General features: G+C 52.7%; 1 protein-coding gene across 1 annotated transcript in view; it reads right to left on the bottom strand.

The window, feature by feature from the left end:
* Positions 1-802: 802 nt before the first annotated feature.
* FBXO41 (F-box protein 41) overlaps positions 803-16,460 on the bottom strand; it is a 31,029-nt gene continuing 15,371 nt past the window's right edge. The window contains exons 7-12 of the mRNA XM_039541631.1: positions 15,589-15,741; positions 7,904-7,999; positions 4,298-4,416; positions 3,681-3,839; positions 2,276-2,391; positions 803-923 (exon numbers count right to left, since the gene is read on the bottom strand). Of these exons, the coding sequence (XP_039397565.1) occupies positions 861-923; positions 2,276-2,391; positions 3,681-3,839; positions 4,298-4,416; positions 7,904-7,999; positions 15,589-15,741 (706 nt within the window). The 3' untranslated portion in view covers positions 803-860. The remainder of the gene's footprint in view (positions 924-2,275; positions 2,392-3,680; positions 3,840-4,297; positions 4,417-7,903; positions 8,000-15,588; positions 15,742-16,460) is intronic.

Below are 16,460 nucleotides of genomic sequence, written 5' to 3'. Positions count from 1 at the left end.
GTTTATTGCCTTTGCAGGAAGGGAATTTGGCTTCCTCACTGGGTGAAGAGGAGACGAGGCTGGATTGGTGTCCTAGGCGGAGGAGTTAGCTCCGTGTCGCCAGCTAGCTTCCCAAAGCGCCCCAAGGGTCACGAGAAGGAGGAGCTTTGTATTTTGTGGCTGCAGTGGTTGTGCTGTCGCGGCTGCTGGCTTGAGGGAGGCACTTACCCACATTGGGTAAATTAAAAAAAGAGAGTAAAATATACAGTAATGCTGGGCCTTGGTTCACCTGGTGGCACTGCCCCTGCCCCCTTAAAATGGAGCTCGAATGGGAGCCGGGATTCAGTCGAGCCACACATCAAGAAAGGCCGTGCGGGGAGCGCCGACTTCCCCAGCGCTGTTTACCGATCCCGACGGCGAGACCATCAACGTATGGCCGGCTCGGGCCTGGCTTTACCTCAGTCTTAGACTCATCCACTCCGGTGGCAAGGAGGAGGAAGCTGTACTTGGTTGGGTCACGTGCCGAGTCACTGAGATCCCCAGCTCCTGCTAAACGAAAGCGGGGTTCAAAGAAAGAAATGTCCCCAACGCAAAGCTCCTTGGCAACAGGGTGTCCGGCCTAGTTCCTCAGGCAGAAAGAGAGTGGCTGGGCCCTCTCCGGCAGGCCGAGAAGCTACCTTTGTAGCACCGTCACGTCCGCGATATGTTACATACCCTGCCCCAGTGAGGAACCTTCCAGTCACTAAGGCCTGCACGAGTTGTGTGCATTGGCTGGCTCTTCTGTGGCTCCGGGTTTCAAACAAAGGGCGGACGGTGGGTTTGGTTTCACTGTCTCTGTTGCTCAGGTGGACGGAGGAGGACACGTGTTGTTCCCTGCAGGGCTAACAGCCTCCTTCCACCTTAATGTGTAAAATCTTTGAGAAGCCGGGTCTTTTCCTCAGGGCCTGGAAGAGAAGGGTGGGAGGGTTAACTGCATGGACAGCAGAGCGTAGGCATGCATTTGGCTAATACTAATGCAGAGCGAATTAATTGTATGGTGCTCTTCACCTGTCGCTCTCAAAGCACTACAAAGAAAGGGGCATATCAGGCCAAATTCAGAGCAGGGGTAACTCCACTCACACCAATGCAGCTGACACCAGCTCAGAATTTGGCCCCATGGATTTTCAATGGAAAGAGAATGAACTTAGACCCAATTTTCCCTCTGCAGCATGAAGGAACCTCATCCTACCCACAACCTCTTCCATTGTATTGGGCTCCGGGCCCTGGGTGGCACCTGATAAGGACTGGACCCAATTTGTAGCATCTCCGTTGACTTCCCCGGTGGAATGTTCAGTGTGACCGTTTGTTTGGAATTGTTACTCTTTGGTATTTGCCTCTGTAGCTCATTAGCACTAGAATGTAAATATTCAGACTCCCCAAGGAGAAAGAGAGAATGAAAAAAGAACCTAGAGAGAGAAAGACAAAGAGAAAACTCCCCCGAGAACCCAGTGCGGGAGCCCACCTCTTTCACCGCGGGGTATGAATATTTCCCCTTGATTTCCACAGATCAACTAGACCCCTGCGGTACCAGAGCTGAAAGGTGAAACACCTGCACCTCCAAATAAATCCTACCAGGGGAAGATCCTATCCAGCACTGGTGGCTTGCACAGGAGCGACCCTCAAGGCCTGCCCTGCAATCAAACAGTCTTCCCAAAGATCAGCCAGGGGCTGAAAGGTGGAAGGAAATCCTGGTTTGCCCTCCTCACCAGCCCTTGCACAGGATCTCAGCTCGGGGCAAGCACAAAGCCCGGGGAACAAGCCTGGCCCAGCAGAACATTACCTGCAATAAGCCAAGCCAAGAACGGGCCCAGAGTGACTCACTTCTCTGTTCTGCATGCTCAGATCCACAAGCAAGTGCAGAGGGAAGAATGGGGCCCGTCTATTACACATTTCTTAACCTTGTTGCTAATAAGGCCTTAGATCGCTGCCGCTGAAATCACTCAGGAAGTAAACAGCCTGGCTCTCAGTTATAGTCGCTTCCCTGTATGCTCCTAAGGCAGAGCAGAGGGGGTGGAAATGCCCCCTGAGTATCGCCCTGTGCAAGAGTCTCCCCAACTGGTGCACAGCTGTCAGACGGGCTCTCTGCTGGCCACGTGCCCAGGGAGTTGGGGCCATTCTGTGCTTCCCACTGCCGGGCGGGGGCCTTGGGAATCGGAGCAGCCCTGAGGCCTCTGTCAGTGTCCTCAGTCTATTGACTTTGACTGAGCACAGGAGTCCATGCTCAGAGCCGCCCAGGGACCAGCCTGGCTCCCTTTACCTGGAGTTTGTTCACCATCTCCTCAAACATCTTCCTGGCTTCGGGGCTGTTCGGCTCCTTGAAGTAGTCCACAATGCCCACCTGCACCACAATGGACTTGAGGTTCCGGCAGACACCTGGGGCAACAGAGAGACGGCCGGGGTGTGTGACGTGTGGGGAGCAGCGCCCGGGTACCGTGCTGATCGCAGGCTGCGACGGTCAGTACGGCCACAGGGACTTCCGGGGCACAGGCCCTATTCACAGTCAGTGGCACTCGTGCTGTGTCACAAGGGGGACTGAGCCTTGTAAGAAGGAATGGCCCAGCCCATCTGTGCCTCATTAACAGCCTCTGGATAGGGCCTGATAGAGGGCTGCTGGGCTCTATGAAGAGCCAGAGAGGAACGGGAAGAAGCTGTGGCAGGGTGAAGCCGCAGGTGAGTCGGGGACTTCCCAAGTCCAGGGAGGGCTGGGAGTGGCTTGGCAAAAGCAGGGAAGAACCAGGTTAAAGCAGGAAGGCTGGGATCCTCTCCTGAGAGCATCCCGGGGCAAAACACTCCAGGTGGGAAGGCTGGGGACGGGCTGAGGGGAGACGAGGCTCCCTTTCTGGGAGAAGCCCCCGCACTGAATATTGTTGTGAATTATATATAAAGATATTAGACCCAGGAAGGGAACGTTTTAAAGACTCTGCACTGGTGGAGTTTATTTAAGAAGCTCAGGAGAGGGTAAACTGAGGCAGGGCACCTGCTGAGCAACCGCTGGCCATGAGGGGGTGGTCACGGTGTTACCTGCCTCTAACTGAGTCAGGAGCATTTGAAAACCCCACCCTTGAGCTAGAAAAGGCCCTCTCTTGACCTGTCCTATCCCCCTAGGTATTTATCCCAGGCCTGATCCTGCCCCCTAGAAGGTTTTCGCCCGCTGTCCACTCCAGTTTGCAACGACTCCAAAAATGGTGGCTCCCACCACTTTTATGCCTCTCACTGTTGGGAAGCATTTCTGGATATTCCACTTACAATTTCATCCCAGGATGCCTGGCAAAACCGCCTCAACCATACTCCCCACCGCGCTGAGCCGGCCAAGGCTGGAAGTGACACACCCCGCCTGCGTAACACTGCTGGGGATCTGCAGCAGTGAAGATCTCCGGTCCTCATGCATGTGCTGAGGACCAGATTGTGACCTCCATTACAACAGGGTAAATCTGGTGTAACTCCACAAACAAATTAGTAGAATGACTCCAGATTTCTACCGGTGTAAACGGAAGCAGAATCTGGCCCGTAGCCTAGGACACCAGCACGGGGCTGCAACTCTCCAGTGACTATTTAAACAGGATGGGTTGTTTTGCCCGTTAGCTGCTCCGACGACAGTCCTGCAGCGGGGCTGCGGCTGGGCGTTAAAGCGAGGCTCTGCGGAGCCGGCAGTCGCTACTCACTGTTGAAGTGCAGCAGGGCTTTGGGGGTGACAGGCGTCGAGGTCAGCACCAGCATCTCCAGGCCTTTCAGGCCCTCCCGACACACCTCCGCCGCCACCTCCTGGTTAATTTCCGTCACGTGGTCGAGTTCCAGCACCTGCAGCCGCATGCAATTCCGAGCTGGCGGGACGAGGAATACAGGGTCGGCTCGGACAGTGCTCCTGGGAGTGGCAGCGCTTATCGGGGAGAAGCAGCCTGGGGGTGGGGTGCGGGGTCTGGCCTGAAGCTGCCTGAACATTTTGTGGTTGGGAACATGAAGGATATGATGGGAAGGGAGGCGGGGCCTGTGTGCTGGCAAATGGGGACAGGAGGCGGGACCTGTGTGGCGAGGAGGCGGGGCCTATGTATCACTCTCTTAAGACATAGTCCACACTATGAAATGTCTGAGACTTGCCCCGCCCCCGAGCTGAATGCAGCGAGTGGAAATTTTGTGGTGCCCAGGGGAATATCAGAGAACTCCCCCAATACGGACACATCACACGACATACATATCAACTTTCCCAGCACGGGGCCACATCCTGTGCCCGTATCACGTTCTACCTCTGCTTCGCAGCAAGAGAGCGTCGATTTGCATTTACCTAAAGAAGCCAGTCCCTGGATTCCGCAGCCAGCGCCGCCGACGCCCAGTGCTCTTAAATGCGGCCAGCATCGGCCGATCATCTGAAGGCAGCGGTTGCTGAAACGTGTCGGCTGCTGGCTGCAGAGGAAGGGGGAAAAAATGAGAAATTATTCCAGTTACTGTAATGTCACTGAAACGCAGTCCTCCAGCATCGGGAAGAGAACTCATGGCCTTCTGCTTCAAAATGCAGGCTTCTACCATTAGAGCTAAGGAAGTAACACTAGTCATAGCCTGTAGCAATAGGTCTTATACCCTGTGTGTGTTTGTCACACTAGAAGGCAATGCATGCTCACAGGGCCTGGTGTTCCTTCCAGCAGAGGTACTGGGTACTTCAGTGGCCCATTTCTAAAGTTCTTGTCCACCTACCCAACCACTGAAAAAAGTCATTTCCACACGTCTTGACCTGGGTGTGCCATAAGTCAGGTAGCATTAGTGTAAAAGTTACTGGCGATTCCCCCGCTTATTTTTACTAGCAGGCAGCCACTAAAAAAAAGCAAAAGCCTTACGTACACGGTAACCTAAACTTTTAAACTGTTTTTTTTCCTTTGCCTTAAAGCAAAAAAAAGCTAGCTCCAAACCGGTTTTCACTAACCAAATAGCAAAAGTACAGGGTCTGGCAACCACCAAGCAAGTGTTAACACGGCAGGGCTCTTTGTCTAAATGTGTATAAAAAATCTGTAAAATTTGTATAAAACAAAGTCTTTTGTACCAAGGTGCAGGCTCTCCTTTCTTCTGCAAAATAAAGCAACCTTTCCTTATCCCTGTCTGGCTGTCATTGGCTCTCAGCTAGGCAAACCCAATATTTCGGTAACAGTTTCTGGCGACCCCAGACGGGATGCTCCTAGCTCGGACACTGAACTCCATACTTTTAAGGCGGGTGCTTGTTTAGCTGGGAATGCTTTGATTTAACCAGTCAGTTGGCACACGATTACAAGAAGGTACTTGTAGCCTTGGCACTTAGGCATTTTTGAGTAGTTAATTTGGAGTTGTTTAAAGGGTGTGAATGCCCATAACCTGGCTTCGGGGGGGCCTTTAGGTTCCCCCCGTGGATTGAATTTTGCACAGATGTTACAGGTGGCAAGGACTTGTTTAGCTTTTTGGAATACTTTAGGGGCATACCAAAGTTTATTTACTGTAGCTGCCATGGCCTTTGCTTTACCGTGTGTTTTTTGGTGTAGTTTAAGTAGGGCAGGCCGCAGAGCAGCTTGGGGGAAGGCCCTTCTTTTATTTGGTAGTTGCCACTTTCCCCTTGGCGTTTTGGTGGCCCCCATGCTTTTTTAATGCTTAACTTTTAATGGCTTAGGGGTAAAAGGGACCAGGACTGGAGCTGGTGGGGGAGAGGACGTGAGTACCATTTGGTTGGCAACATAAGGCTGGAGGGAAGCTGCTTTTGAAGCTGTATTAGCCAGCCGGTTCCCACAGACGGTGGGATCGGGTTTTTTTTGGATGGGCCCGAACATGGATGATGGCAACCTTAGATGGCAAAGGTTTGGCTTTTAATAAGTTTAGGATTAAGGGCCCATGTGCTACCTTAGTGCCACTGGAGGTAATAAACCCGCGTTTTGCCCACAGTTGGCCTGTGGCATAGCAAACACCCAAGGCATATTTTGAGTCAGTATATATGTTTAGCGACTGACCTGCTGCCAACTCACATGCTTTTTTGTGACACTTAAACTGAGAATTAAACAGAGAGCAGAGGGAATTATAGTTTAAGTTCCTTTAGCATTTTTTTTAGCAAAGGGGCAAGTTATACCCAATTTTAAGGATATTAAAAAGAGGGACCCCCTTAGCCGCCCAGTAATAATGGCAAACTTTAGACACCCTCCCATACTTATTGTACTGATATTTCCCCACCCACACCCATTTAGTTTTTTGTACTACCTGTAAGGAGAGTACTTTAGAGAGATTAGCAGGTACAGCCCATTACCCTATTTTTTCAGAACGGGTTTGGTGACACAGCCAGCAATTAGATAGGTGCCCCAATGTGGCCAGTCGCTGCAAGGACTCGGCTGCTGGGTGGGGGTTGGCATGTATAAAGGGCAAACTTAAAGGAAGTAGCCATTGTAATATTGCCCGGAAATTTATAGTTATAAAAGTTTTAGGATTTATTTCGTTGGAACAGGATTTTTAGTTTTTTGAGAGGTTTAGCCTTTTAGGTATTGTCTGCCTTAAAGCAAAAAAAAAAAAGCTAGCTCCAAACTGGTTTTCACTAACCAAATAGCAAAAGTATGGGGTCTGGCAACCACCAATCAAGTATTAACATGGCAGGGGTCTTTGCCTAAATGTGTATAAAAAAATCTGTAAAATTTGTATAAAACAAAGTCTTTTGTACCAAGGTGCCAGGGCTCTCCTTTCTTCTGCAAAATAAAGCAACCTTTCCTTATCCCTGTCTGGCTGTCATTGGCTCTCAGCTAGGCAAACCCAATATTTCGGTAACATTAGGGTACGTAATGGTATTGCCTAACAACTACTAGGGCAAAAGAAAGGGAAGATTCTCAACTGTACGGAAGAGAGGAGGTGAATAGCCTGACCTGATTTCTACCTCCCCTGAACTGTGCTGTTATCTAAGTCATGCACCTATTAGCACTTAGAGATTTGTTCTGTACTTTGTAGAGTGGGGAGACCTCCAGAATCTTAATGCCGGAAGATCACAGGCTTTAAAAGTGAGAGAAATTACAGTCATCTATTAAACAGCGAGACTCAACACCCTTCTGTAAACACACAAGCCCTTCGGGGCTGCTATTACATAAGCAGCAAAGAGCTCTGGCAGCGGTTTGATGTTCAGGATTGCCAGGCCTTTCATCTCGGATGCATCAGGATCCTTTGCAACGTTTGCATCAGCGTTAGATGCAGCTGCAGGTGCCCAAGACTTTTTAGCCTTTATATCTAGAGACGGGGCTGAGCTTAGGGTGACCAGACATCCCGATAAAATCGGGAGTGTCCTGATTTTTAGGCATTTGTCTCGCGTCCCGATCGATGTTTGGTCGGGACGCAATTTGTCCCGATATTTTGCACTCCTGGGTTTTTTTGTTTTGTTTTGTTCTGCCAGCGGGACTCCAGTTTTTTTTTCCTTCTTTTTCCCCCTCTGCTGGCGGGACTCCGCGCCTTTTTTTTTGCTGTGCTGGCGGGACTCCGCTCCCCCCCACCGGCGGGACTCTGTGACTCCGTTTTTTTTTTCTCCGCTGGTGGGACTCCCCCCCCCACACCCTATGTGTCCCAATATTTTCTTCATCCCATCTGGCCTCCCTAGCTGAGCTCCCCATCCCAATGTCCTCTGAGTTTGGGTCCAGGATTTTGGTTCAGCCCAGAGGGCCTAGCTATGACATTTGGATCTGGAACCCAACTTCTTCCAAGTCCAGGGGTGGAGCGGGGATGGGAAAAGGTGGGGTGGGGGCAGGGCTTGGGGTTCAGCGGGGCTTGAGCACTCCTGGGGAAAATTAGAAGCCGGCTTGGGCGTCCATGGAAAAATTTAAATCAAAATGGGGGGTCCTCAGGTTGCTAACGTTTGAGAACCGCTGCTCTAGACTGTCCCTCCGCAGAGCGGGTGATTCGGTGTTACTCTTACCAAGGGTGCAGCGGGGCCACCTGTAGCGAGATGATGTCCCTGCAGCCTGCTCCCAATGCCCAGATGACTTCATGGCCCACAGGGTCTGTACAGCTCCTGGAACAAGACAAAGAACCTGCTTTAATATTCTCCAGCAGAGATGCAGCCCAAGAAGTTCTTTGAAATCTTACGGTGCCAAAGGGTGGAATTGCCTAATGTGGTGTCAGCTAATCTCCATAGCCCTTGCATCTGGGAGGGGGTTGTGTCTGGAAATCCAGGCCTGGAGAACAGCAGAGGGTTAATGCTCCATATTCTTTCTGGGGAAAAAAAACCAAACCACCACCACCACCTCTTATTCTTCAGGCCATTTGCAGGAACCAAGTTCTTATCTTTTAATGGGAGAAGATGAGGGGACCATCAGGGTGACCAAAGTAAGTTCCACCTTACATTTGGCCCGTGCACACGTGGCACCACCAGAAGGAAAGAAGAGGAATTTAGCCTGGCTTGAGTGTTTTATAGACTGAGATCCCACATCCAGGCACTGAGCTGGGACAGCGTGGGCAGCCATGTGCAAACTTCCTCTCCCCGTCCTAGCAACGTGCTTCAATCCTGAGTGCTCTTGTGAGCGAGAGGGGAACTGGAGGGTGGGGTTGCGGGGGAGACTATATCTGAAGGCCCATGGGGGTGCCCAGCTCTCATTGGGAGCCAATAGGAGGTGGGCATCTCACTCCCGTTTGTCTCGCCCTCCGAGTCGTACGAACTGTCACAGGTCTAGCCAAGTGTCCCTTCGTGGCTACTCACTCCCCACACTGCAGCTGCTGGATCTGTGTGTTTTAAGCCTCCAGGATCTGAACAGAGTCCAGTCAATGCCCCGGGCTTGGGGTCCCTAGGCATACACTGTGTGTGCAGTTCCTCTCTCCACCACCCGCTCCTGGAGTTAACACCTCATTGTCCCCTTGCCCAGCCCCTAGAATCAGTGTCAACTCCTCAGACGCCCACCCCCCCGCACCCGAGCTTAAACATCTCCTCAGCCAGAACTCCCGCCAAAGTCAAGGAGCATGTGCCATGCAATGTGCAGGCACAAGATCCCAAAATACTCTTGCTCTTTACTTAAGCTTGAGAAATATGGAGAGAATCCAGATCACGTAGAACATAACACACCTCCTGCAGTGCCCGCTGTCTAGATCACCTGCCCCTTGGGAGACTGTCTGTATCCAGGTAGGCAGAGTTCCTCTGACTCATCAGGCTGCTCAGAAACTCCCCTCAGCTTGAGCTGGTGAAATTGGCCAAAGACGAAGACCCTGAATAGATCAGTTCCTTTCCAACTGCCTGCGTCTCTCTCTCTGAGACAGTCTCCCCCCGTGACTCCTTTTACAATCTCCTGCTTTCCTCACCTTCACTTTGTCCCCCATAGGGAATTTCCACTGTCTAACCCCCAGCCTGCAGACCAACTTGCCTAAACTGGTCTCCCCACTCAGGCATCCTCTTTAGCATAACTACTGTGTGCTCATGACAACTCTCCATTGTCAGCCCTGTACCACTGCCCACTGGCATTTCAGTCCAATATGGAGGTAAAAAGGCAACAGAGAAGGTAACTAGCTCCCACATTCAAAATGAAGTTGGCAGGTGGGTAAAGATGTATAGAGAGTTCATAATCTCCCATGTATAATTTATGAATTCTGATTCCCCAAATCTCCATGCAATCCTTGGCTCTTTGAGCCTGCCAGCAAGGGTGTTAATTAGTCCTAATGGGTTGGGTCTCTCTAGAGCGTACTCTAGGGTGACCACTTCCATGTTCCTGGAATACTGGACATTCTGGCACTTGCGGGAACAGTGGGGACCTGCCGCTGCCTGCACGACCTCGTATGCAGCGTGTGTGTGAGGTCATGCCGGAGGGGGTGGAGCAGTGTGCTATTCAAACTGGCGCCCTCTGGTCCAATACTGGTCAAAACTACATCCGACAAGGGATAAACGTCTCTGAAAAAGGACTGTCCAGAGTGAAGCTGGACTAGCAACCCAGACCAAATTCAAACCAGCAGCCTCCCATGGTGTTACCAACCCCCTGTGCCACCCAGTCCCACAGAGCAATGGGAGCCCCTGAGGATCGAGCCCATCCTAATTTTAAATGACCCAGTTCTAAACTTCAAGCGAACCTAAAAATAAGCCAATGGTGTTATCTTGAGCGCTCGTACGTCTCCCACAAAGCCGCCTGCCAAGATTCCCTTACGAGTTCGGCTCGTCCTTAATTAAAACATATGAGTCATGGTGACAGGTGAACAAGCTGCCAAGTGCCGAGTGCACATGAATATCTGAGGCTGCTGGAGCCAGTAAAAGTGAGGAAGGACGCAGCAGCAGATAAGTTAAACGACAGACCGTCATCTCGCATCCCACTCTCATGCATCTGCGGGGCCGGGCTCTGAATCAGGGTCTAACGCGTTTTGCACAATGGGAGTGGTACTGGAAGAGGATCCGGGGGGAATGCAGCCAGCGCTGCCATCCCAGCGGGTTGGATGTAACATATCTCCCTTGACAGCTGCATTTTAACGCTGGAAATACTTGTAAGCTCTTAGAAGCGAGAGCCGCCGCTTGCAACATGTATGTGCAGCGCCGAGCACAATGGGGCACCCATTTCAGTGGGGCCCTCTAGATGCTACCATAATACACAGAGATTATAACGGTACTCGAGGGCAATGGGGAGACTAGATAGATCAGGGATCGGTTATGGGTGAAACAGCCTTTCGCTCCTAGCCATAGCAGTTTGTGTCTTGTGACCGAGAGGCAGCATGGTCTAGGGGTGAGTCTAGAGGGCTGAAAACCCAGAGATTTTTGGCTCTGCTTGCAGTGAGATAGCGCATGGTAAGGGAGGATTACCCCACAAAACACACGTGGCCATCTCCACCACAGGCCGGGTCTTCTCTTTCCTGATCCAGAGAGATGCTGTCACCTAGACCAGACGAGGAAGGAACGAGATGACATACCCCTCTCTATGGCTACATCCTGAGCTGGGAACTCACGGTTCCTGTGTCAATTTCCTTTCTCATTTTACTCCTCCTACTTTTTGTCCTCTCTTTGCCTTTGTCCTCTCTTTGCCTTCTGTCTAATCAGAGCCCAGCTAAGCCAGCCGGGGCAGATCTAACCTCACAATAATTTGCTGCGACCAGCGTGGCAGACCCCTGAGCAGCCAGGTCCTGGTAAAGAAAGCGCCCTACAGACTGGGCAGACAAAAGGAAAGGAACCTGCCAGATATATTCCAAAGCCAGTGTCCAGGACCGTGTGCTCTGTGGTGCACTTCGCCTGCCAGCAACTGAACTGCAAGCCAGAGAAAGAAGCTGCCTTTTCTCTCTTCCCTTTTCGTATACATTTGACTTAAGAAGGAGACAGCATCAGATGCCAGCATCAGAGCCCGAGAGCTGCTGCTCAGAACCAATTTCCTTTGCCCCCCAAACAGGGGAGCTGATGCCGTTCAAGCGATTGTCAAGTTACGAGGATTTTTCTCTTTCAAAGATTCTGCCCAAGTGCAGGGAGATGAAGGAAGGACAGGCCTGTGGTTTGGTTGTCAGCCTGATGCTCAGAACACTTGGGTTTGATTCCTGGCTCCGCCACAGAGTTCCTGTGTGACCTTGGGCAAATCACTTATTCTCTGTGTGGAACGTCACTACCTGACGCTGCAGGGGTGGGGTGAAGATAAATCCGTTAAAGGTTGTGCCATGGTCTGATACTGTGTTAATGGGGCCATGTAAGTACTGCAGATAGAAAGAAGCAAGTTTGTTACAATGGAGATTAACTGACAGTTGAACGCTTTGACTGTCTCTTAAAATTCTCCCCTTATTTTTCTGTGGGTTCAATGGGTGTTTAAACTAATTCCTCGTTTCTTGGGAACAAGCCAACCCCAAGCCCTGGCCACTGGACCCCGAACCCAATTCCTTTGAATGGTGGGGCAGAAAAAGGTAACACCAAAGGCCCTGGTTTTCCAGGGATGGTCCCTGATTTCAGTAAGAGCTGCAGATTCCTGATCATCAGGGCCATGTAGGGTCAATTTAGTAGCACCCTTAACTCGCCTCCAACTGATCCTCCCCACACGCCCTGTCATAAACATACAGCTAAGGGAAGCATCAAATCCCTCTTTACCCTGTAAAGGGTTAATTCCTCTTTTACCTGTAAAGGGTTAAGAAACTCAGATAACCTGGTTGGCACCTGATCAAAAAGACCAAGGGGAGAAGATACTTTCAGATCTGTGGGGGACGATTTTTGTTTGTGTCTTTGTTTTGGTTCTTTGAGTCAGTAAGGAACCAGGGCAGGAAAAATACATCTCCTTAAGCATATCTGGACTAAGCACCTAGTATTGCAAAAATAGTAAGTAATAGCAAAGAATTGTGTTAAATTATCTTTTGGTTTTGCTTGTGAGTTTTCCCTGTGCTAAGAGGGAGGTTTATCCCTGTTTTTGTAACTTTAAAGTTTTGCCTAGAGGGGAAATCCTCTGTGTTTGAAATCTTTTTGTTATCCTGTAAAGTTATCTTCTACCCTGATTTCACAGAGGTGATTCTTTTATGTTTTTTTTTAAATAAACTTATTTTAAGGACCTGATTATTTTTCAGTGTCCTAACGACAGGCGGCGGGGGGTGTTGATCTGTGCTCACTCTGTAACCAATTGGTTAGGATATTATTTTCAAGCCTCCCCGGGAAAGGGGGTGTAGGGGTTTGGGGGATATTTTGGGGGAGGTAGGGCTCCAAGTGGCCCTCCCTAAATGTTTGTTTAAATCACTTGGTGGTGGCAGCAATACTAAGGGCAAGAAAGGAATTTGTGCCTTGGAAAAGTTTTAACCTAAGCTGGTAGAAATAAGCTTAGGGGGTCTTTCATGCGGGTCCCCACATCTGTACCCTAAAGTTTAGAGTGGGGAAGGAACCCTGACACGCCCCATCCCCCAGCCGGGGTGGGAAGCAAAGAATGCAGCCTGCTTGTGAAGAGCATGAATAGCTCCTCTCAAAGGCAATCACCTGGACTGACTCCAACCTGCTTCAGGGACGTGTATCATGGCGGCCCCAACGCGGGGACAATCCCGCAGTGCCCTGTCTGGTAAATAGAGCCACACTCCCAACCGCTCCCCTGGTGACGCTGCCAAAGAGGAAGGCCCGTGCCAGCTTGCCCAGAAAGCTCCCTCTCAGCTTGTCACTTCTCCAGCCTTGCCCTTGGCGGGTAGAGCCAGGAACCAGCATTAATCCAGGCTGTGCTGGGCCTTGTGCTGCTGTGCCAGGAGGGGAGAGCAGCAGAGGGGCTGGCTGGTGACGGCACTGGGGGCTTCTCCCTCGGATCGTGACTGGGGCAGCAATGACGGCCCATCCACCCTGCGCGTGCTGCCCCATGTCCTGCCAGCCCAGTGCAGCCTGTCCCTCCCCTGGGCCTCCTCCCCCCACCCCATCCCCATGCAACCCCCTGCCCCAGCCGCGGGGTCTGGGGGAGGGCGTCGTGTCGGCTCTGTGCCATCGTATCAGAGCAGCTGTAAGAACCCTCCTTCCTGAGACTGGCCCGAGGAGCGGGTGGCTCCACCTTTCTCCATCTCCTGCTGCTAGAGCCTTGCCCTGCCCTTTCCAGCCTGATCTTCCCTGGCGAGGTTTGGGCCAGTTGAGCGGACAGGAGCCTGCTGTTGTTTTATCAATTTGTCTGCTAAGCGCTAAGCAATCTTATGGCACCGGGGAAACCAACAACCTACATCCTCCTCCTCTAGCCCTCTAGACCCCCTGGGGCTGGCCCTTAACAAATACTGGTGCTACACAGACAGACCCCACAGGCAGCCGCGGGTGCTAACCTCACCATACCCGCTGGTAGGAGTTGGAGCGCCTCTGCCCTCCTCTGCTCTCTGCATGCTGCCAGTGAACGCCCTGCACCCAGGAAGCGTGGGTCTCAGTAAACACGTGTCATAGGCGATGTCGGGCTGGAAGGGGCCTTGAGAAGTCACCTAGTCCAGCCCCCTGCGCTGCGGCAGGACAAGGTAAGCCCAGGCCATATCCCTGGCAGGGGGTTGTTCTTAAAAAACCTCCAGTGATGGGGATTCCACAACCTGTTCCAGACCGGAACGCCCTTTACAGTCAGGAAGATTTTCCCTGATATCCAACCTAAATCTTCTTTGCTGCATATTAAGCCCATTGCATCTTGTCCTGTCTTCGGTGGACATGGAGAACAGCTGATCCCCATCCACACCACCAGCGCTCCCAGCCGCAGCTGGCCCTGCTAGGTACCCTGTTAGCGCCCAGGGCCGGTGCAACCATTTAGGCGACCTAGGCAGTCGCTTAGGGTGCTAGGATTTGGGGGGCGGCTTTTTCTTCAGCAGCGACCGTGGCGGCCGGATCTTTGGCTGCCCCGGTCGCCACCGGCATTTAGGTGGAGGGAGTGGAGGGAGCTGGGGCAGGGGAGCGCGGGGAGGGCTGCCTGCAGCAAGTAAGGGAGGGGGGGGCGGCACGCAGGGGAACTTCCTGCCCCAGCTCAGCCCTGCCCCGCCTCCTTCCCGAGCACGCTGCGGCAGCTTCACTTCTCCCGCCTCCCAGGCTTGTGACACCTAAGCTGATTGGCGCCGCAACCGTGGGAGGCGAGAAAAGTGAAGCAGCGACAGCGTGCTTGGGGAGGAGGCGGGGCAGGGGTGAGCTGCGTCACTTCTCCCGCCTCCCAGGCCCCACACTACAAGAAGCATGTGGAAAAATTGGAGCAGAGGGCAACAAAAATGATTAGGGAGCTGGGGCACATGACTTACGAGGAGAGGCTGAGGGAACTGGGATTGTTTAGTCTGCAGAAGAGAAAAGTGATGGGGGATATGATAAGCTGCTTTCATCTACCTGAAGGGGGGTTCCAAAGAGGATGGAGCTCAGCTGTTCTCAGTGGTGGCAGATGACAGAACAAGGAGCAATGGTCTCAAGTTGCAGTGGGGGAGGTTTAGGTTGGATATTAGGAAACACTATTTCACTAGGAGGGTGGTGAAGCACTGGAATGGGTTCCCTAGGGAGGTGGTGGAATCTCCTTCCTTAGAGGTTTTTAAGGCCCGGCTTGACAAAGCCCCAACTGGGATGATTTAGTTGGATTTGGTCCTGCTTTGAGCAGGGGGTTGGACTAGATACCTCCTGAGGTCCCTTCCAGCGCTGATATTCTGTGATTCTATGAATCTCTAGATAGTCTAGATGCCACTAGAGGGGGAACAGAGTGCCACAGCAAGCAGGCCTGGGTGACACCGTGTCCACCCTCCCAGGGCTCTCTCCAGTCAGGGACAATGCTGCAAAGGGGGCGAGTGCCAGCTAATCCGGGGCACTGGAGCGTCCTGCCACTGACCAGCACGGGGTAGGGAAGTTTGCATCCCCAGATGTCTAGGGCTGGGTCTGTGTATCAGGGCAGGAGGCCCAGTCTGACCCAGTCCCCCAGGAGACGGTCCCACAGACTGGGCCTAGTGCTGGGGATTCTGGAAGCCTCAGAGACACCGATTGGATTCCACGTGGTCTGGGCAGGCTCAGCCTCTCCCAGCTCCTGGCTACCTCAACCCCCTTCTGCATAAGAGCAGCAGGACAGACACCAAGCAGGAGCCTGAGGACTAAGCCGCCAAGTCCCAAGCCACGGCTCTTCCCACGCAGAGCTCAGCGAGATGCTCTGAGTGGCAGGCAGGCAGCCCGCCTCCCTCCAGCGCAGGCCCCACGGCTAGGTCCGGCGGGCCCAGGACTCGTGCACGTACCGATAGGTGACGGCTTGAAGCGCCCGGCAGTAGCAGCTGGCCAGCCAGAGGGAGCGATCTGTCAGGATGTTGGGGCAGTGCGAAATCCGCAGGATGAGCAAGTTCCCGCCCGTGGCCTTCAGCAAGGACTCCAGCCCGGCTTCGAGGCAGCCCCTGAGGAGACGGAACCAGCGGGGAAGGGGGAGAGAGAGCTCAGCAGCGGCACTCACTGCTACCCCTGCTGTCAAAGGGCAAGGTGGGAAACGTAGCCCCGAAAGCCCAGTGGCAGCTGCTGGGAGGAAAGGTGGGGCCCCATTCCTTGGGACACTTCACCCGGGACTGAGAAAAAGCCACAAGGAGCAGCCCTGCCCCGGAGTCCAGAGCCTCAAAGGTATTTGGGTGCTGAACTCCCAGGGATTTCAATGGAAATTAGCTGCCGAAGGACCTTTGAGGATCCGGGCCTGGATGACATAGCTCGCTCCCACCTGTCAGTGCAGCCATGCTGCAATGAAGGCCACCTCCTCTTCCTCAGCCTTGCTCGTCACATTTGGTTCGGGTGGCGGGAGCCCAGGCCAGGCAACCGTACGCGGGTGTTCCCCCTCCCTCGCCCTGTCCACCTGACCCAGACTCGCGGAATACCAAGGGCAGATCCAGACCCCACAGGAAGGGTCTCAAGCACCCTGGATTAGTTTGGGTGACGGATTTGCTCCTTCTTCCTTCCCCTGCCTCATTGCAGGCTGTTTCTCCTCCATCCTCACCTTTCCCGCTCCTCTTCTCCCATCCCAAGACGTCCTGGAGGCAGGTCACTAGCACCCTCACCCCGGCTGGAGACAAACACCGCCAAGGTCTCATTGACCTCTGCTACATGGATCTAAGGCTGGCCTTTACTGACC

This window comes from Mauremys reevesii, linkage group 5 (assembly GCF_016161935.1).
Source record: "Mauremys reevesii isolate NIE-2019 linkage group 5, ASM1616193v1, whole genome shotgun sequence".
In the NCBI taxonomy this organism is placed as follows: domain Eukaryota; kingdom Metazoa; phylum Chordata; order Testudines; family Geoemydidae; genus Mauremys; species Mauremys reevesii.
The sequence above is the reverse complement of the archived record's forward strand: the minus strand, read 5'-3'. Positions and strand labels throughout refer to the sequence as shown.